A 22,914-nucleotide genomic window follows, 5' to 3' on the forward strand; every position below is an offset into this window, starting at 1 on the left:
AACTTGTCAATTATTATCATAACAATTTCCTAATAGCTCTAAAAACATGCTCAGCCCCCAAATAGAAAATAAATGTAATATAGTAAGTAGTTAAACACACACATACAAATTCCAAATTCTCAAAAAAAGTGGCAATATGACGAGGCTACACAGGATTTGCCTACACCAGACCGCAATATAACCAGACCGCTTCTGGTGCTCTAAGCCACATATTTACATTATTTGCCTACCAATAAAGATAACTTTTTTTAAAGCAAATATTATGTATTTTATTACAATTAAATGTGTTTAAGTTCTACCAAAAAAAATAAATTGACCAAAAATGTCATCCAAACATTTAGATGCAATTTTTAAAAGAAAAACGTTCAGAAAATAGACTAATCCTGATAAAAATGTATTTATGCTTGATGAAAAACGATTCCTTTAAGAATATTTTTCTACCAAAGAATAAAAGGCCTGACAGGGTAGAATATGGTAGGCCCGCGCTGCCTAATAAATAGGCTAATTATTTCAGAATGGTCCTTGATTTCGTATCAATAAAGCGTTCAATGTCTTATATGAATAAATTTCGAATTTCACCTATTGCTTCAAATTTTGCCTTTTCTTTCAAGTTTTTTAATCATTCAAATATGCACACTACAAAGACATGACTTTAACTATTGCCTATTGATTCATTGTCTCGTCTGTTAGATTTTAGCAGCCTTCACAGTGGGTGCAGGCGTCTAAAACTTTCTCGACATTTAGGCTATCCTAAACGAACATGTTAATGTCCCCTAAGCACACTGCAAATGTTGGAAACGGGAGGTGTTACTTTAACTAACAATTGCTCCATCAGTTATCGAAAGCGTCGGCGCAGGGGAGTTTGTTTTGTTAATTGCTTGTCTTAATCCTAATTACAGTTTTGGGTGGAGCAGACTTGGGCGCGGAAAGAAGGGGTAGGCTACTTTGTATGGAAACTGTAGACTACAGACTCACCTCGACAATTTCATAGGATACACGCTCTACAAAGAGAAACGATCGGACCTAGGCCAGCAGCGCCTGAGTTTGGAAATTGGGATAAGGATATCTTCCAGCGCTCCGCGGCAGGAGCTCCATAGCGCGGACAGGTAAAAGAGCTTGCACCCCCGCTTCGCTTCAGTCCCTGCCTTTCGATAAACAACATTGAATAGCTTACATGTATTTGCTTCGTTGTTTAGTGTAGGCTAAAAGTTAGTCTTGAATTAAGACATTAGAGCAGCCAACATTATCACGTTGTCGCATTTCATTCACATTCTTCTACCTTAGGTTATTGGCATGTTGTGTATGTAGCCTATAGGCTAGGGATAGGCTATATAACCTGTCGCCATAAGAAACATTGCATCCTAATTTAATGTTAAGCAGGCTAATTGCTTAATAGTAGGCCTACAGATAAGTTAGTCCTCAACACAACCTAACAATATATTTTTACAAATATTCAGTAGTTTTGCTAAATTCAATCATTTTCTGAAAATACTTGTCCCTTTTGTTGCAACTCTGAGTCTATATTAGGCTACTGATATTTAAAATAAAATAAAAACACTGAATTGTGTGGTCATTCAGTTAAGAATGCGATAAGGAATTGAATGACTCGCATTAAATGACCCTGTTATGAATCGAAAGTGATTGCATAGTATACATGACTGGAAGTGAGTTTTTTTTTGCGTAGCCTACAGTTCAGTCCTTTTACATTCTTTAACCCGACAAAGAATCGGATAACAACCCGATCTTTTGACGAGTTGACCTGTTAGCCCCGTTTCGCTTCTTATCCGACAGTCTCGTCTTGCACAGGTTATTCATTGTCCTGATTCGATCTTTACACCATGGCGTTCGCTAAACTGGCAAATGTGCCCGACCAGGCATTTGACAGTTTTTAACAGTTGAACACCCGCTGCGCAACGCTTTGCTTGCTGTCACGGGCACCGGGGTATGGTACACACGCGTCTCGGTCCATTAGCCTCTATCTGTCCTGTGTAACACATACCACAACCTGACAACTACGTAAACATTGTTTTTTAAGTACAGCTGTCGTGGGCGGTAGTGTGGCTATAGTGAAGGCCCTAGGATCATATGTCCTATTGTTTTATGATTCGTTGCCGACTCTGCTCATAGGTGTATAAAACTTTAAAAAACATGGTGTGGTTTACATATGCTTATCAATGCTATCATACAAATGTCAGTAATTCGACATTTGTCCGATGACGCAGCCGCGTTGGAAGGTTGTGTTATCACAAAGTGCTGTGCTCATCATTGTGTGTGCAGTAGGCTTATGACTTCCCTCACATTGCCGAAAAGAAGAGGCATGTGATTCTGGTTGTGACTGAGCGCACGTTTCGGGTTGTTTACGGGAATGCACTGTGAACCTCGGTAAACATTTACCTGCGGAAAAGGTCTGCGAGCTGAAATAGGTTTCTCTATTTGGTGGTTGAAAGTTTCATTTATAGTTTCTCGAGTTGAGTCCGTTTTGCCAGGGTATCAGTCACACACACCCGTTTCTCTCTGTGAAAAACAAGAGAATCTCAGTCATGTTACTTACACTATAGTTAAGTCTTTTTGAGCTAATGCAAAATTAAGATTTCATAAGTCTAATATTTGGGAAATGTGGATTTGAGTTATGAAGCAAACGTTGTAGTATTTTTATTACAGGAAGTGAAGTCATTACATCATTTGACGTTAGTGCCAGGCCAGCTCTGCTCTATCACAATCTGGAATCCAGTGTTTGATGGGCTAACTCCCACTCCCCCCTCTTTCCTTGCCTCATTGTCAGCAGTGTCTCAATGCCACTGGCCCCTGTTTCACTCTTAATGAAAAGTACAATGCAATCAGTGGCATGTGCCAAATAGACCATGATTAGCTCTTCCTCTGGGTTAAGGAGGGTGACTGTCTGGTGGTGGTATTGATCGTAACACACAAGTGTTCGCCGTGTGGACAGCCCCTCCAGATGGCTGAGGGGGGAGAGTGTGTGTGTGTGTAGCTGCGGTGGATTGGCAAGATTAGGAGAGCTACTGCAATGCCCCAACCCCACCCTGCTCTACGCTGTAGGGGGGCTCGACCTGACGCATGCCACGCGTCCACACACAGGTCCCTCAGCCCAAACGGGATAATGGCTAGGTCTAACCTCGCTACTTCCCCCCCCAATGGCTCCTCCATTGAGGGTCTAACTCTTTCCAGAACAACACCCAAATCCACTGTGCCTCCTGTGCGCGCACACACACTTTTTGAGGAAAGTTCAAGCGGATACAAGCTTCGTTTGGCACACACACACACACTCACACCACAGGAAATGGTCAATAACAATCTTCTTACTATGATCTTGTGAGAGGCATCCTGTAGACCGGAATTAAAACATATTGTGACAAAGGGGAGAAAATCAGTGACACACCAGATCAACTCTCAAGATGAGATCCACTGCTGTTGTGGGGAAAGTTTTGGGAAGTTTGTGAGACAGTTTGAATATCACACACAATGTGAATAACAGTCAGGGCGTTTGAATGAGAAATGGACAGTGTAGCCAGTACTTCTCTTCTTGTGACAACCAGAACATGAAAAGCAGGACCGTTAAGCTGTATCTGCTATGAAGTCAATAAAGTTTGCCGCTTTTTGCCTCTTGTCTCAGAGGGAACCAGGAATTTGGAATGGCTGCTAATCTCACCTGTGGTTTAGCCACCCCCACCCATTCCACCCGCTCTCGTCCTCACCGCCTTTCTCTTCTTTCTTTTCATAATCCCTACCTCCTTCTGATGTGTTGGCACCACAATTATGCTGTGTGTGTGTGTGTGTGTGTGTGTGTGTGTGTGTGTGTGTGTGTGTGTGTGTGTGTGTGTGTGTGTTATACTCTTAGCCCTGATAGGAGCCCTCTGTAAAACTAACAGAGACAGGAGGTCCCCATGCCCTTCTTTGTGTGGCCCTCTTCCTCCCTCCCTCTCTCCTCCAGGCATGCAGGCCACATTAAATACCCTCCTCGGCCTGCGCATAAACAAAAAGAGCCATTTGAATTTGACTTCAGAGCAGAGGGACCCCTCCCTATCCCCCCAGCCTCAGGCCTGCCTGCGCCCCCTCCTTCCTTTACAGTTTAAGCAGAGCTGAGGAGAGGGGAAAGGGATCAGGAGAGCCTACTGGGCCCAGATTGTTCCCAGCCAGCAAGCGGGTAGGGATGGACCACATGTGACTTTCAAAAGGGAAAAGATGTTATTTTCGCTCTCGTTTTTTGTTTAGTTGAAATCTTAACTTGTTTTTCTGGAGGGAGGGAGACTTTTTTTCGGTAGGGTTTGGTCGCTACAGACCATGATCATGTAGACCAGCTGGGGTGCAGATCGTGTGTGTTTGGGGCCGGTGGGTCGTCTGTTGGCAGGAAGGAGTAGGCAGCGAGTGATGTGGTCAACTCTCTGTCACCAGTGGGAGGGGAGGAAGAGAGGAAGAGGGGAGGATTGAAGACCCGGTTCTGTCCTTTCTTTCTCTCCCTCCCTGCCCTCCTCCCCTGCCTCATGTTTTATTTTCTTCATTATCATTCATTAGCCCTCGCTCCACTCCGCCCCACTCAAGACTAATGTCAATCAAGAGAGAGAGGGAGAGTAGGGGATTTCCAGTTGAATTCCAGGACATGGTTGCTTGCTTTGAGTGGGCTTTGCTATGAGGATCTGATATACAGACCACGGATAGAGGAATAGATGGAGGAGGAGAGACAGTGTTGTATTTAACCAGGGGCAACAAGCCCTGGTCCTATTATGCCTAAGTTTATTATCAGAGGTGGAGAGAGAGGGAGTGTGTTGGTGAGACTGAGCCATGAGGTCAGTTCAGTGTCGCCCTCTAGAGGGTGTGTATCTGTGTGTGTAAGAGGAAAGTCCGTCCGCGGTTCTGTGCTGGGTAAACAATATAGGGGCATTGAGTCACTGTCACAGGATGTCCTCCTTCTACAGGAAGACTCATAAACAACCCCCCCCCCACAAATCTATGTGTGTTTGTGGGGGGTTGTTGACATATAACAGTTGCACCGTTACACAACAAGCACCTATGTTGAGGGAATATGTTTTTGAGACTTTGATTTGGAACTGGCAACCTTTTCTAATGTATTCAAGTTTTTTGAAGACTGCAGGAGAATGTTTGAATTTATGTTAAGGTGTGTGATGGTACTTTTATGTGCCAATTGATATTGTTGTGTGTTTGTTTTTGTGTGGAGCAGCAAGAGCTCATGCCTCAGGTGAAAGCGCCTGCTATTTCCATAGAGCATTGTGTGCGTTTGCCACTGCTACCCTGAATGAGCTGCAAGCGATCGTGTTCCTCATGGTGGTGGGCGGTCCTTGAGAGGGGGAGTGGAGACCGAATGAGGGAGGGACCACTGAGTGAATCAACATCTCCCTCACTTGTCGAGGGGCAGTCAGTTAAACAGAAGGCACTCACTGGAGCAGACACACACACACACACACACGCTCACACACAGCACTCACACTCTGGAATAGTGCTTGGATCAGAGGGGGAGAGGGTGAACTGCACCTGTCCCACGTGCGCACACAAACACACACACAAACACACTCACCCAGGTGATAGATCATTCGGCCCTATGTGTGGCTGGGACCAAAGCTTCTCGGTGAGTACGCTACTGAGCCCTAGTCAATGGAGAAACGGAGTCTTGTAGAATAAAAAAAAAAAAAAAAGTATTATTATTTTGGTATTTTCACTTTATTTTAAGGAAAGATTTATTCAAATTTTTCCTAAATTATATTATTAGTTGAGGATTTTAATTTAAAGTTGTGTATTAAATTTGTTTTGCTTGTAATAAGAATCGTACAAAGACTTTTCTAAGTGAATCCAGTGACAACAAATATGAAGGTTTATTTTATGACTTATGTAAGTCATAAGGTATTCTCTTTGTTTGTCTGGCCACTCCATTATGCAGTGAGTTTGTTAAACTTTCAATATATTGTTGAATATAATATTTAAATGCAATCGTATTGAGATTGTTTGAATTCTAAATTGTTTAAAGCTTATTGCAGTTTGTGTGCACTTCAGCGGAATTATTTTAATTATTACAATTCTAAAATTGTCATTGGTTATAGCTTGCTTAAATTTAAACTTGTATTTTCAAAGTCTGTTTTTAAACTATATCAGTAGTGTTTATCGAATATTTGAACAGAAGTGTGTGTGTGTGTGTGTGTGTGTGGGGGGGGTTGAATAAATCAGTTGCTTTTGGCCAGGTTCTCAGTTTCAATATCAGTTTTGCACAGCTGTCATAGAAAGACGTCTTTATTAGCAGGAACAGATTTTGACTAGTGTTTGGTATTATATTTATCTATATATTTAAATCCCTTTAAAGGATATTCATGAAATCAATGTCCAATAAATAATATTAATAAATATGAAATAGTTTGGAAGGGTCTACTCTAAATTGAAACGGAATATCCTAGTTTGTTGTATTATAATTTCATGTATGTATTTGAGGTATTTGGGATATTGTTTGTCGTACAGCTTGTTTTAAAGAAATGTTGGAGAAGCGATTTGTTCTGTTACTCTTCCGGAAGTTCAATAATTACACTAGTCTCCTAGGAACCTGTTTTGTTGGCTTGAGTGAATGTTGTTGAGTATAGGGTCATGTTGAATTTGGTCAAGGTTTGGGGAATTTTGTCAAGGTTTTAGTTGTGGGTTATGGTACGTTTTTCCTGAATTATATGTGAGGGACGGCGTATAAGGTTGCATTTCAGTCTGTGACATATGATCATTTATTCTACGTACAATGTTTTTTTTTGTGTGTGTCTGTGAGAGAGATGGTCTTGGGTGGGGAGCGTTTGATGTTAGTGCTGCTGTGGCCCCCCCCCCCAAATGGAAAAGTTTGGCCCTTCCTCCCTCCCGACTGTCCCACACACACTTGGGGATGATTTGCCGGTTCCGCTACTCTGCTTCCAATTTTAGCTCCATTCAGACCCAGACAGGACTTCCTTCCCTTGTTTGTGACTTTTTCCACCCTGGGGATATAGAGGGATAGGGACAGTGAGAGAGCATAAGGAAGAGGGGGATTAAGAGACTGATGTTGACAGTTTGACAAGGAGGGAGAATGGAGAAGGGTAGGCTAGATAGAAGTAGAGTTTGGACAGAGTGGGAGAAGGGTACAGAGGGAATGAAGAGGGTGAGGGAGGGTAGAGAGACCGAGGGGTAGCGTGGCTGGCCCTGACCTTATGCCAGCTTACATAGCCCACGGAAAGGACTCACAGCTTGGCTGCCATTGACCAATGACTTGTGCAGATAGGGCAAGACAGATTGGTCAACCTGAGACACTAGCCAGATCAGCATACAGTATATAACACATACATACTCTTGGGTCACAACTCATCTGTAATAAAACATTCATAGACTTTTCACTCTGGATTCAATACGTAAAAAAAAAAAAGTAACTTATTTGAATAGAGTTGATGGTTTCCTGTGATTGAGTGTTTCCCTCTAAGTAGAGAGTAGTGGGGCTCAGACTGTCCTGGGCTAGAGGCTAGTGGGGTCGGTCGACAGTGGCTCTTGTTCCCACAGAGAGAGCACAGGCACTGTCTGCTTAGTCAGCCAGTCTCAAAGGAACTCGCCACTCACTGACTCATACTGGATAATAACGCTCCCTCTCTCTTTTTTTTCTCCCCCTTGTCTTTCTTTCTGTTCTCTTTATCTCATCTCTCCCCTTCTAATTTTTTTTCCTTTCTCCTTCTTCTCTTTGTCTGTTTTCTCTTGATCTTTTTTCTCACTCGCTCTCCCTTTTATCGGTTTTCCTTTCCCTCTCTCAGGCTACCTCTCATAGCTCGGCCATGTTGACTACTGAGGGGGCCCACACTGTAGAGCACGACGTCGTCAAAATGGACACAGAACCCCATAGGGACACGGAAACTCAGATGGACACAGGATCCAAAATGGCCACCGACACAGACTCTAAGATGGAGGAGGCGGACATGATGATGTGGACGGAGGCAGAGTTTGAGGAGAAGTGTACCTACATCGTCAAGGATACTCCGCGGGAGGCAGGAACAGAGAGCGAGGGGTTAACGAGAGCAGAGGCCTCGCTGCCTCGTAACCTGGCCTTCAAACAACTAGCGGATTCCAAAGAGGTAGGAGGACACACACATATATATATATATATATATATATATATATGCCCCCATATGCCCCACCAAACTCGCATGACTCCACTGAAGGTAATATATGACAGCAGGAGAAATCTCAACCAGGGGAAATTGTGGTGAGGAGGGTGTCTCATTGTAAAAGATCGCACACTGGAGCACGGCGACGACCTGTATGTGTTGTAGGAGTGGTGTGTAAGCCCAGTGTGGAGGGGAATTCTCTCTGAGGTGTGATGCAGGTTGCTACAGAGTCTCCGCAGTGAGAAATGAGCTCCCACCCATCCGTGAAGAGTCATTAATCATACTTAGCCCTGCTGTTGATGGGAGCTTCAACACATCCCGATAACCATTTTCCATACCTGTGTCTGTGTGCGTCTATCCCTCTGTTCTCCAACTTTGTCGCGCTGTCTCTTCTATCCCCCAGAGGGCGCACTAGTCAGTCCTACACTAGACCAGATCCAGCTCTCCCTACATGCATACCTACCTGTCCACCTCTGTCCAAATATCACCTTCTTCACAACCCGAACTGATCCCCAGTCTAACCGTTGAACACTGAATAAGTGTGAGGGGTCATGAGATTAGGTGGGGGAGCGTGTTGCGTTTTGTGGTTTTAACCTGATCAAGACCGCATGATTTGGTTGCAATTAATAGATTTTCTCGTCATTGCTCATCTGTTTCTTATCACCCTGTGTGAGAATGAGTGTTTCCCACCACATTTGTTTACGACCTGATACGGTATCAGTCAATATATATCACCTTCACAGAAGGGACCACTAAGATTAATAGAGGAAAATGAGAGGATGTGGAAAGAATATAGCATTACCAGTGATCAAAGGACATTGACTTAGTCATTTAGAGACCATTGTAAAGTCTGTTAATAAGTTATCCTCAAAACACCCCTAATCTTGAGACGTGGTCTGGCCCTGGGGTGGAAATGGGAAGGGGGATTTCCCAATCCTTTAGGGGGTGGGGGGGTGTTTGTGTAGGATATGCATTAAGGTGAAAGGGTGTGTGTGCGTGCGAGTGTAGACTATGTAGGGGGTTTAATGAATACATCAGTTTATCATGGTTAGGAGATAAGCTGAACGTCTAGGTTTGATAATCCTTCAGACGGATGCACTTCCCTTGCTGTTCTTCCTTCCTCCCTCCCATTTCAAGATTTTTTCTTCTATTGTTAATGTCAATTGTTTTGAAAGGAACAAAAGCGCTTCAATATCAGGTGTGGATATCCTTCTCCTTTAATGTGAACAGTCTATTGAGATAATGAGTTGTTTTGATGTGGTAGGGTGTGTTGTGTGGTTAGGAGAGTGGGTGTCGTAAGGGGTGTCAGAGGGAGTGGCCCTGTGGTCAATTAGAAAGGAACAGCGAAGGCGAGAAGGGGGAGATGCTTTGTGTCATAACCTGGGTGAGATGGAGGAAACTCTTTCCCTCAGGGTGTCTAACTCTTCCTGTTGGCACTGGATAAGGGTTAGGTGTGTTTGCCTATGTTCACACACTTAAAACACACATAGCATATGTGGCTTGAGGAAAAAGTGCGACAGTCCATTTCCACAGATTTTTCTAGTACAGAGTAGTAATTACACACACACACACACACACACACAGAGCGAGAGGAGGCTGCCTTGTTTGTTGATTTGATCATGATGGGTTCTTCCGGCCGTCTTCATGTGAAGACTGTGACCTCCTGGCAGGATGTGATAACGTAAATCCTCTAACCACAGAACACACACACACACTCCAACTAATGGTCTTTATCTCTGTCCTGTAGGTGATTGGAGTGGCCAGCAGAGAGTACATCCCCAAAGGAACACGCTTCGGCCCCCTGGTGGGTCAGGTTTACACTGCAGACAGCGTCCCCAAAGACGCCAACAGGAAGTACTTCTGGAGGGTGAGTGGCTTTCCCTCCTGTCCACTAACACACACACACACACACACACACACACACACACACACACACACACACACACACACACAGAGAGCGAGCACTTCACTTTCAGTAAAAGACAGCCACAGAGGAAGAAAAACAATCATAGGTCATTTCCTGTTCCACTGACTGACTTAGTGTGACGTCACGGCCAGGGTCTCTGCATTCTGAAGAAGTTTGTGTGTGGAGACAGAAGGGGTTTTCTCTCTAATCATTCTGAGACTCAGGCTCTCCACTGTGTGTGTGTGTGGTACATCCTGTGTGTGTGCAGTTTTTATACACATACTTGTCTCAGACACACACACACCCTCAACACCTATTTCATCATGATACATCTGCTGGGTGAAGCCTGCTGTTCAATAGTGGTTGTCTGATCAGTAAGTGCGGCAGCTAGTACAGTAAGAACTGTAGTGGAACAATGGAGGAGGAATATGACAATTTTACACTGTACACAGGAACAGTGCTTCAGTGTCACTTCCAGGAACGATGACAATGTAGCACTGGTACACCCCCCCCCACCCCCACACACACACACACACACACACAGGCACTCACCTAGATTCAACAACATCCCAAAGCAATGTGTTCTATTCATGTCCCTTGCTCAGGCAAGCCACAACAACAGTCTCTCTCACTCTCTCTCGATGATGTTGATGGCCACAATCAGATAGGAGAGAGAGTGGTCTATGAGTGGAGAGAAGGGGAAAAATGTAGAATGAGTGTCGGTGACATTGTCGGCGTGACGTATTCTCTGACTCAACTCTTTTGGACGTGTATAAGAGAGGAGAGGCTCCTACTCTCTCGCCATCTGTCTGTATAACTGACTATAAGGTCTGGAGTGTGGGGGGGGAGAGATTTAACTTTACACTTTAATGATATTACACTCACGCTGCTGAAAATATGATTTGTCAACATATTTAGTCGTTACTCAGCACAGTTTTTCTGGAGCGTTCTAAACTTGCCATTGAGACTTCCTTGCCCGTTAACCTTTGACCATTTCCTTACTCTCCATCCCCTCAGATCTACTCGGAGGGCGACTTCCACCACTTTGTGGACGGCCTGGACGAGGAGCGTTCTAACTGGATGCGCTACGTCAACCCGGCCCACTCGGCGGGGGAGCAGAACCTGGCGGCGTGCCAGAATGGCACGAACATCTACTTCTACACGGTGAGGGCCATCCCCCCTGGCACCGAGCTGCTGGTGTGGTACTGCCCAGAGTTCGCTCACCGCCTCCACTACCCGCCCTCTGGAGAGCTCATGATGCAGAAACTCAGTAAGACCTATCATATGAAACCTTATTACATAGATGTTATACCATAGTAATAACACTGTAAACTGTAAGCTATATATTGATGATCATATACTGTATGCAATGCTTTATTACATAGTAATAACACTGTATCCTTGGAAGTATAGTGCACTATTGGTGTTATGTTGAATATCTTTCTATGGTCATCTTGAGTGTGTGTGTGTGTGTTATTTTATTTAGCACCTACCTGCTCAGTGTTGGTGTGTGTCGTGAGAGTGTATATTTGTGAGAGCCTGACAGTGTTTCTGAGGGGAGCCACGTCTCCTTCCTCTCTGAACATCAGCCTGGCATTAACACACACAGCCCCTCGACCTTTCATCTCTGTCAGCGCCACCATTGCATGTGTGGGGCCACTCTGGTCATAAATAAAGTGAATCGGCTAAAGGCAAATATGAATAAGTGTGTGAGGAAGCAAAAACAAAGAGTGAGTGAGCCAGACAGAGTAGGGATGGAAGGAAGGAGCCAGCATTCTGCCTCCAGGTGTAGTAGGTAGTGACTACAGTTCCCCGGGAGATGCACATCTCCTGGGGCAGAGAGACACAGGGGCCTGGGCCCCCTCATGGTACTGGCCCCTCTGGCTCCTACTCTTTCTCTATGGCCCCTGTAATTAAACCACCCCACTACCGCAGGGGCCCCTGTTGACCTGGGAATGACATCATACTACTCACCTCTCTCTTTCTGTTTTTCTTCTCTCTGTCTTGGTCCATCTCTCTCCCTGTGTCTTTCTCCATTAACCCAGTCATAATAGAACCAGACGTGTGTGTTGGTTATGTGTGAGTCAGCAGAACTGGCTGGTCTGAAATGACTGAACTGGAGCTCTTCTCCCACTCGCTCTCCCTCTTTGTGTGACAGCTGTTTTTTTTTCTCCATATTTGAGAGTGTGTGTGTGTGACAATCAATGACAATAAGTTTTGCACAGACATATGGCACCTGTTAGCATTTCCTGTTCTAAATGTGTGTTCATTCAAACGCATACTATCCTACTCACACCCCCTCTCCCTTGCATGCAAGCACACACATACCCGTAGAGACATTTCACTCCAACACACTCACACTTTTAATCTCAAAAGTGTGTGTGTGCGCACACGTGCTCCTGTGCGTGCGTGTTTGTGTGTGTGTGACGTGCTGACGGCTCCTTGGCATTCTCCCTAATTTATTTGGCACTTTAAAAGTGGAGAGACCAGGAAGAGAGGAGAGGAAGAAAAGCGTCTCCTCTATTGACTACTTGAACTTCCTGGCGGCGGGACCGTGCTGACAGATTGATATCTCCAAGATGGCCACCCTGTTTGTTTTCTGTAAGAAAAGAGGGGAAAGAGAGGAGGGTTGGGAGTGGTGTTATCTGAGGGGGAGGACAGGGGGGAGGCACTGATAACCTCTGTGTTTACACACTGCCGCTGTAGTGGTGTGGGGGTCACTGTGTGTTGGTTGAAAGTCTGTCGAGTAATTCTGAGTGCTGGAAAGCTTAATGTATATACACGTTAGTGGACACACACACATATTCGTGACCCTCTAGTAAAAGTTCAATGGGTAGTAAATGGATGGGATTATTGACGTCGGCTCTAAATCCCGACTCTGATGGAGGTTTAACAGGTGAGGATGTGCTAACCGACGTGCAGAGGCTTTTAGCGTGTGTAGCCTGGAAGCGACAAAGGCCTCTTTGTCAGGAAGTGTGTGTGTGTGTGTGTGTGTGTGTGTGTGTGAGTCAGGAGGAGAGGGCAGGTTAAGGCCAAACTTTGGAGAGGAAACTTTCAATCAGCCCTGCCCCCATTTGGATTTTATCTTGATTTTTATCTGCCCCCAGACCTCCTTCTCTACACACACACACACACACACACACACACCCTGCCCAGAGGCAGCTGTCACGCCTCACTTCCTGTCTTTTAGCCCCCCATGATCGTTCGTCAAATCTGTCGCTCTAATTGGACCACTGGGTTACTGTGTTCCTAACCCCTCCTCCCCCCTCACACACTCTACAGCTGAAAGACCATTATTTCTCCTAAGCTAAAGACATGTCTAGATAAGTTTTTCTTCCTGTGGGCACTTTAAAATGCTCCTGACTCCATGTCAAAGGGAAACGTGGTCTTCAGTCAGAGGGAGAACAGTGTGTCTGACCTCTCTCTCTCTCTCCCTCTACAGAGCAGTCTCTGCTGGAAGCCAAGCAGCAGGCCAGTGAGGAGCATGTCAGCAGCAGCTCCCCAGTCAAGATAGAACACAGTGTCTCCTCCATCCTCAGGGGCCCCACCACCTCCAGCAAGAGGGAGCCCAGCCGGCCACTGGCCACGCGACCCCGCTGTGCTGACAGCCCCGAGCGACCCCTGTACCCCCGTGCCCTCTACCCCCCATTCTGCCCCCACCCTCATCTAACGGAAGAGTTCCTGAGTCTTAAGACCAGCCCGGTACAGTTTGGTTACACAACAATCAGATCACCAGGCAACCAGTCGTCGGCGACCCCGAGTCCGTCGGCGCGGAGCAGTCCGGAGAGTAGCCCCCACGGTAGCCCCGCAGCTCCCCAACCCACACCCCCATCCTCCTCTTTCTACCCCCGAGGTTTGGGTCCCTTCCCAGGCTACTCTCCGCCAGCCGCCCCCCTTTCCTCGCCCTTCTACCCTCCCGTCCCCCACTACTCCCGCTACATGCTACCCCACCACTACCCACTACCTGGGGGTGGGGTGCCCGCTGTCGGGGGCATGTTTCCAAGAATGTACCCGCTCTTCAGCAGCCTGCTGCCCCACCACATGCCCCTGCTGCCTGGGGAGGCGGGGAGAAGGTTCTTACTGCCTGACTCCTCCCACCCCTCCTCATTCTCCACCCACAGGGACTTCCTCCTCTCCGCCCCCACCAGTGCCTTCTCGGCCGCCACCACCCTCAAGGACAAGGCCGGCCCCCACTACCCCAATCACCCCTACCCTGGCCATGCTCATCCTCACCCACACGGGCACCCCCACGCCCCCACCAGCGGCTCCCCTACAGCGGGCACGGCGGCTCCTAGCGAGCGTGTGCCCACCAAGCCTACCTCAGCCCTGCTGGGCAGTGCCAGCGGCCGGCAAGAGGAGGAGGCCATGAACCTGAGCAAGATGAAGCGTGGTGGTGGCTCAACAGGCTACAAGACCCTGCCTTACCCACTCAAGAAGCAGAACGGCAAGATCAAGTACGAGTGTAACGTCTGCAGCAAGACCTTCGGCCAGCTCTCTAACCTCAAGGTGAGACTGGAGACATTCTGTTCGCTCCCTTCATTCCATTCATCCAGACTACTTTGTGTTCCCTTGCATTGAACCGAACTGACGTATCATTGTGTCCTTGCTGTGTTTAGGTGCACTTGCGTGTCCACAGCGGTGAGCGACCCTTCAAGTGTTCGACCTGCAGTAAGGGCTTCACCCAGCTAGCCCACCTGCAGAAACACTTCCTGGTGCACACTGGAGAGAAGCCCCATGAGTGCTCGGTAAAGACCACCACCAATTCTATGCTAGCCGCTAAGTTAGCCGCTCTGTTAAGCTAGCTAGCTGCAGCATATACATAAGAAACGCTGAACTTCCTCCTCTAACCCTTCACTCGTCCTCTTTCCTCCAGGTGTGTCATAAGCGCTTCAGCAGCACCAGCAACCTAAAGACCCACCTGCGCCTCCACTCGGGTGAGAAGCCCTACTCGTGCAAGCTTTGCCCTGCCAAGTTCACCCAGTTTGTCCACCTCAAGCTGCACAAGCGCCTTCACTCCCGCGAGCGGCCACACAAGTGCCCCCACTGCCACCGCCACTACATTCACCTGTGCAGCCTGCGGCTACACCTGAAGGGCTATTGCCTGGCTGCCGTCACCTCCTCAGGTGGCCCCACCCCCAGCCCCTCCACCCAGGAAGAGCTCCAGCGCATCAACGAGGAGATTGAGCGCTTCGACATGAGCGACCACGCTGAGAGGCTGGACCAGCTCCAGGGAGGGGTTGAGGTCGAGGCTGTCCTGGAGAAGCAGGTCCTGGGGATGCTGTGGAGGGAGATGGACCTCAAGACCTCCGGCTACCACCACCACAAGGGCGGCGCAAGCGAACTCCAGTCTACAGGTTGCGGCCTGTACAATTCAGTCAATGAGACGTCGGTTATCAAACTGCGCCGAAGCAGTCCGCTTCTTCCCTCCAACGTCACGATCAAGCAGGAGTCAGAGGAACAGGCTTGAGCTCACCTTTTGAAGGACGTTGAGTCAGTGGCTCTGAGAACTTGGTTAGAAGGAGCAACGAGTGTAAATATATTTTTGATGGTTGTAGCGACTGGGGTATTCAAACTTTCAGGGACTTCTGTACTCAGGGCTCTAAGAGACACTGTCCCCAGACTACTAAACTGTTCCACTGTGTCCTACACTTAAGACAGGACAATCATCCACCCTGGATTTCATATCATTATTGTTATTACTATTATTTGTCTCTTTTCAAATGTTATTTTTGTTCAATTTATTATAGAACCTCCTTAATTTATTATGCAATTCTTTTGTCTTCAAAAAGCAATATGTGGAAGTGATGTTTACAATGACCAGGTAATTCATTGTAATTTGCTGTTTGTTTTTTCTGGTTTTGATTTCACTCTGGGGCCATTGCTTTGTAGATACTTTCTCTCTCTGCCTGTATCTGTCCTGTGTGACCTGTTGAGAAGCAGGGGTGCCCACTTCACATTTTTTTTATTTTATTTAAACAATATAGCAGGTTAAAAAGGGTCAAAGGTTGCAACTTTGTTTTGCCAAAGGTGAACACGAACTGTTGATTAGAAAGAAAAGGTGTTGCTTGACCTTCTGACCCTTCCAGCAAGCTTCCCTAAGTCCACGCTCATCCTGAGCTCTACAGAAAAGGGCTTTTTTTTTGTGTGTATATTTTCAACAACAGTTACCTCAGTGTGTGTGTGTGTGTGTGCCTGTGAGCAGGAGTGTGTTGAGTATGTGTGTCTGTCCGTTCAGAGGGAAGCTGAAGGCGAGTGTGTTTCTATTTATTGCTTTTGCTACTTGAAGAAACCAAAATGAACTGGAGTGCAGCTCCATATGATCCAAAGTGCAGAAAAGTCTGTTCAATATGTAGCAAAGAAAGACTGTGTCTGGGAATCTCCCCCCACAGTCCAAGGGAACTTCAAAACACTGTCAATAGCAAAAGGAGACAAAGTAAACCTTCTCAAATGGGATTTGTCAGATTCGAGGTGAGTAACCAAAGTTTACTTGGCTTTAGTTTCAAACGCACCAAAAAGAAGAAACTTTTTAAAGAATTGAAAAGAAGACCAAGAGTACTGTTTGTCTGTGAAGTGTTAGCTCTTTAGCTGTGGTTTTGTAGTTTTTGTTTTTTGTTTTGAGAAAAATGTATCCCCCTTCTCATTTTTAAATGGCACAGACCAAAGCACCTCGGCCTTCTTATGCACTGGCCCCTCCCCTTTATGACTTAATTTCCGGTGCTTGCTCCTCCCACTATTCAATATGATAGGACTGTTATAATGGCTTTAAGACTACATATGGTTTGTCTCCATAGCAACTGACCCCATGCCGGTGACCTGGAAGCAGTTGCACATCAGTCCCCATCCCCTCGCTTTCTCCTTTCTCTTTTTTTCCTCTCTCCCTCTCTTCCTCCAACCCTGAAGTATGACCAAAGCGTCCCCTTTCATCTTTAGCCCTAGAGGAGAGAAATTGAAAAAAATACTGTCTCTGTTTACATACTGGTTTACATAGTTATTTATGTGCAAAATGTAAATTTAAGATAAATGTCCACAGTTCTAATCTGACTTTTTTTGTGAGTTTTTATTTGCCTCCTGTTTTGGGTATTGTGCTTTAGGAGAAGCAGCTAGCAGACATTAGGGTCTCAGTATTCTATGGCTTCTTGTAGATCATGTTCCTTCCACCTCTGATGTAGCCCCAGATCAGTGATCATGGAGGAAAGGATAGAAGGAGAGGTAGCTAGTTAAAACTAATGAGACACCACTTTGCCTCGGACAATATGAGGCATCATCAAAGTGGTAAGCATATGCCTTTTGGTTTAGATCAAGACACTGGAAGAATTTCCAAGGGATGGAATGAATGGAGAATAGTGTATTTAGAGAGGCAAACCTTTCATTGACCTCAACACAAGATTTCTATGAATGTTCTAGTCATGCATGTATGGTCGGTATGTAGTAAAGAGGACTGAAGGTTTGTCCATTTTCTTTTATGTGCCGTGATAAACTAAAAGAGAGGAAAAGGAAATGGGAGTACATTTGGAACACATCCCCCTACCCCACGGCAATAGTAACTGTGGTCGGTCTTTTATCCTCAGTTTATCCTGCACCATTTCCTCATGAGCGTCTGCTCATTGAAAAAGTGAATAATTCAGTACAGACTGCAGGCTCTGTACAATCAAACCCACAGTGTAGTATACAGGGCGGCATAACATTACCTGTTTTCCTCATGGTCAAGTAAAACAGGTTTTGGGCAGTGTAAAAATACTAGACATCACCTTACTCTGGTTTCAGAGTACGACACGTACAGGTAACTGCCAAAATAAAGGAAACGGCAACATAAAGGGGTTGAGTGGACCTAAACCATAACAGATCCGCTAGAACCCTCATTTACTTGTTTCCTTTATTTTGGCAGTTGCCTGTATGTAGACCTACAAGGCACAATCATGAACAAGCTCTATTATAATGTAAAAGTTAAGCTAGCTAGCACAGCTGAGCTATTCATGTTTCTGACCTAGCATTTATTTGGTTTATTTCAAGACTAGCTGGAATGTAGCTATTACCATTTGCCTATAAACTTGCTCCTGTTTGTGAATCTTCTGCATTAACAAACAAGAACTTTTGTCTGAGTTTGTAGCGTAGCCTACATGCTCTTTGTCAAACCGAAAACATCCTGTGCTCTCACCTTCTGACTCAATGGTTTTCGCTTTAACATAGCATGGGCTATTTGTTCTCTCTCCAACATCCTATTATTACTATCAGGGAAACTGAACAATCAGATGTTGACACCACAAGTTCCACTGCCCCAGCTAGCATTAGCTAGCATGACTTAGGGATAGAACCTTTTTTGACTGAGTGGGCGAAAACAGACTTACCGGGCTTCCCTACACCGAACTGGGGACCTCACCTCAACTGGTTGGTAATGTGAGTAACACGTTATTGGTTTATGGTGTTGTCGAACATTTGAAATGAAATACTTTTTGGTGGAGTCACCCTTGAGACACGCAAACATTGATGCTATTCATGTTACTAAATGAACATTGTATATAAATCTCTTAAACTCAGTTGGCAACATGTTGCCTCAAAACAGTATGGCTCTGGACCTTACAACTCTCCCTCTCTTTCACTCTCACAGACACACACACACACACACACACTCTGGCTGTGTGATAGAGGAGTAAATACAGCTAAGTGATAGTTTACATAAAAGTGTCAGTTGTATTTAGCGTCTCCATCTGCAAGTTAATGTTCTCTCCACAAGACTCTTTGGTTATGTGTGTCTTAGTTTCTATCAATGAAACCGTAGACGAAACAGACCTCCTGACACACACCCATACGCACACAACGAAATACCAACTTGTGAGTTTCCTTCCGGGCTGACGCCATCGATGAGGATGTTTCCAGAAAACAAACCCTAGCTTTACCATAAATATACTGTAACAAGGACAGCATTACGCAAGCAGAAGAGGGGTCATCAAACTCAATGGGATGTGATACATCTCTCTCTGCCTCATAGATCTTCCCGAACCTGTCCCCTTTAGCCCATCTTGACAGGAAGTCGACCCCGTTTTAGGACGAAAACAGAAACCAGATGAGGACCAGATGAGGACCAGAAGAGGCGTGTCGTAGTTACAGATAAGGACCAGAACACATGGTGACCGGGTCATATGGACCGCAGAGAAGGGAGAAATTATGAGCAGTACAGTACAGTTGGTCACTTGAACACATGGACATACCGCTGTGCAACTAGCATCTGGGAAACGAGGGGAACTGTGGTTGAATACAAAGGAGCAGCAAATGAAGCTCATCTGTCCCAATGAAGCTAGAGGCTGAACAAAGATGGCTGCAGTGATGTAGTGCTGAGTCACCGCCATCGTGCATAGGTGGCATGCATCTGCGTATGTGTGCAATATGTGAGTGTGTGTTTGTGCGAGGTGCAGATGTATCACAGATTTATTTAACCTTTATTTAACTAGGCAAGTCAGTTAAGAACAAATTTTTATTTACAATGACGGCCTACCCTCCCCTAACCCAGACGACACTGGGCCAATTGTGAGCCGCCCTATGGGATACACCAGGCTTGAATAGATTTGCTGAGTAACTTTCTCTTGCTGAGACACCCAAAAAACTGAATTTATATGAATTAACATCTTTACATAATCATGGGAAAGGAATCTTCTTAGTCCCTTATGAGACTAGTGTCCCACAGATTTCCATAGTGTTGTCATCGGCCCTATCCAGATGACACAGATGGAGTAAGGATGGGAAGAGGAGTGAGTTGTTCGGGCATTATGGGACTAGTGGCCCACAGATTTCCATAGTGTTGTCATCGGCCCTATCCAGATGACACAGATGAAGTAAGGATGGGAAGAGGAGTGAGTTGTTTGGGCATTATAGCAATTAGTGTTCTGCTGTGTGAATTTACGAGCCACATGTGAAGCCCTCTGATTAAGAATTATGATTACCTTCCTTTGCTTCCTGCCACCACACATCGCTCCTTTTGTCTCCCTCCCTCAATCCTGGCTCAGACACTGTATGTGACACACACACACAAACAAACACACACACAAACTCTCTCTCTCTCTCCATACCACATCATATGCACATATGCAAACAATATCCTTGCTCCTTCAATGAGAGAGGTTATGTATTATGTATGACTGTAATTGTGTGTGAAGGGGGCTTATAGCTGGTGCTATATATCAATGAGTGTACTGTGAGTATGTATGGGTTCTGTAAGCAGGGCCTAAAATGAACACATGCCACCTGCCAAATGCAGGTAGATTTTGGCATTGGTGGGTAAGATGTCTATTTCACCAGTAACGTTGGAGGGTGGTCAGGGCTCCACAGTGTGAGCATTTCACTCGCATTTGTGAATATAAATAGTAAAGTATGATCACATTTATAGCTAAATAAATGCTGCAGTAGTTGTTTTAAAAGTATTTCCGCTGTTTTGTTTCATTTCATAGCTGGTAAATTAATTGCACAAAGTCAAAGAACTACGATCCAGCTGATTCAAATAATCAAAGCTTGATGACTAGTTGGTTATTTGAATCAGCTGTGTAGAGCTAGAGAAAAAAACAAAACGTGCGGTGGGGGGGCTCTACCGACTATGGGAAACTGCTTTTGCCTATCCCACCCCCGCTATAACACTGCCTGGCTGGGGGCTGTGTGCACCTTGAGAGCTGAGTGAAAGATTCGTTTTTAGAAGCGTTGCGCACAGGCATAAAAGTTGGTCTAATTTTCTTGGAACGCACGTCAACTGAAATAATACTTTGTCCATGTGTTTCTTGGCTATTTACATTGTTTTGTTCACAAGCCACGTTGTTTTATAATGTTTGCGTTTCAACTGCTATAGAAGAGAACACAACGCAACTATTAATCAGATTCTCAATCTCACAGGCACATGAATCTCTAGTCACGTTACCACGGTAACCTCCCACCTTTTTTGTTCGATTTTTTTTGTTGGTCAAAATAACGTTAATAATGAAAATATGTAATTGATTGTTATTTTAATATGTTGGTAATAGTTTTGTAAAAGCAATTAGGCACGCGAGGCAGTATCAGGAATATAGTCACATGCATATGAAGATGTTCGGCCCGACGCGATAGACGAGGGCCAGTCAACCCATCTACCTGTGACTGTATTTATGATACAGAACCGCCTCTTCTTCCCCACGGCTTAATTATCCACCTCATTTTCGAACGGTGCAATAGGCACCCAAACAACGGAAGTGATGTATTTTTATTTTTATTAACAAACAAATATCAACAAACAATGTTCATGAATAAAACAAGTTTTAATTGCCTTTTTGTTTTTCATTTTAGTTAAAGTAGTGCCATACTGTTTAAATGTATTTATAAAGTGAACAAAGTTAGGTTTTGAATTAAGTCGTTAGCATTTGTTAAAGGGGTAGGTGAACATTTTAGTCTCATCTGTGATATTTTGGTTAAGGCTCAGGTCACAAAAAATGATATGAAATTAAACAAAAAAAACATTAATTTTCACTAGTAATACATGTATTGTTTTAGAAACATTACAAAGCATGCTCATCCGTGTTCTTGTTTTATTGGTGTAATTATTGTTGAAAAGATGTTTATTTTGGAGGGTAAAAAATCTGAGTGGCTGGTAGATTTTTTAAATCTACCTAACACAGTGGCTGGTGGACCAAAAAGTGAATTTTAGGCCCTGTTTGTGAGTGCATTTTACAAAACTATTCATGTACTCAGATGAGCCAGAGAAAGTCCCAATGGACTAAATATAAATATTTACATCATTGCATTTTGTTTATTTCAGGACGTTTTTCAAAAATACTGTAAACAGTAGGGGTGAAACGATTCACAAAACTCACAGTTCGGTACGATACGGTACAGTGGTGCCACGGTTCGGTACGGTTTCGATACATCGACAAAATAAATGCCTGAGAAATATGTAATTTGTATTTAGATTTTCCATTTATTATAATAGTAAACATGGATAGCTTGAATTCCCAGGAGCATATGGAAACAAAGGGACAACAAAAAACAGCAGTGCCTGCCTTATAACATGAAATAAAATAGTCATTTATAACAGAACTTCAACAACAGTGCATAGTCCAGCAGCATATATCAACATTAAGTCACATAGCAGTGCCTTAAACAAAATAGGACCACTTGAGACTAGTTACTTGAAAAAAAATTAAATGTAATCAGATTTTCAAGTTTTTCTTTAAGAAGATCTTTCCACATGATCTGCAGTAAGCACAGATCGGCTTACTGTGACAATGTCAGCTGCTGTGGAGAATACCCTCTCGCTAGGGACAGAGGTCCCAGGCACAACCAGGTAGCGCCTTGCTAACATGGCAACATGAAGGTATATTAACTCTTTGGTCTTCCACCATGTAAGTGGATCAGCATCCAGGGGAATACTGTCCACTTCCCTGTATGAGATCACCTCGTTTTCTGGAGTAGAACCCCTGTCGTCTGCCATCTCTGGAGAGGGGTTGGGTCCTGTGGTGTCTGTGGCTTGACCCTGCACAATTAAATTAGATGAAAATTACTCTCTGAAGTGGCTTTAAAAATATGATTTGTTGTCTGAAATATATATCAGACACTATTATGACAACAATTATTACTTTATAATTCATTGTTAAATCCCTAATAAATAAAATAATGAATGTCACATTAACAAAATAAATACAATACCTGTTGTATATTGGTCACAATCTCTGCTGTGAGTTCATTGTAGACTCTCAGACGAGCAGCAGCATCCAGGTGCAGTAGGGATTGAACCGGGGGTCCAAAGCGGTGCTCTTGTGTAAGAAGTCTTGGACACCAGGGTCAGCATATCTAGGCTCCAGGTTAACTCTGATAGCAGTCTTGACATCCCTTACTGCGGGTTAATCTTCATCAGATGCCACCATTGATTTCAGGATCATT

General features: G+C 44.8%; 1 protein-coding gene across 2 annotated transcripts; it reads left to right on the forward strand.

Annotated features, from left to right (window-relative positions):
* Window positions 1-889: 889 nt before the first annotated feature.
* LOC106605348 (PR domain zinc finger protein 1) lies at window positions 890-17,067 on the forward strand. Of its 2 annotated transcripts, none has more exons than XM_014200869.2 (7): window positions 890-1,106; window positions 7,770-8,087; window positions 9,868-9,987; window positions 11,044-11,296; window positions 13,469-14,532; window positions 14,643-14,771; window positions 14,900-17,067. In XM_014200869.2, the coding sequence occupies exons 2-7, from the start codon at window positions 7,791-7,793 to the stop codon at window positions 15,491-15,493; spliced, it is 2,457 nt and encodes an 818-aa protein (XP_014056344.2). In that variant the 5' UTR covers window positions 890-1,106; window positions 7,770-7,790; the 3' UTR covers window positions 15,494-17,067. The 2 variants fall into 2 exon arrangements, with proteins under 2 accessions (XP_014056344.2, XP_014056343.2); XM_014200868.2 differs by lacking the exon at window positions 890-1,106 and adding an exon at window positions 5,372-5,599.
* Window positions 17,068-22,914: the final 5,847 nt, after the last annotated feature.

This window comes from Salmo salar, chromosome ssa05, assembly GCF_905237065.1.
Source record: "Salmo salar chromosome ssa05, Ssal_v3.1, whole genome shotgun sequence".
Lineage (NCBI taxonomy): Eukaryota > Metazoa > Chordata > Actinopteri > Salmoniformes > Salmonidae > Salmo > Salmo salar.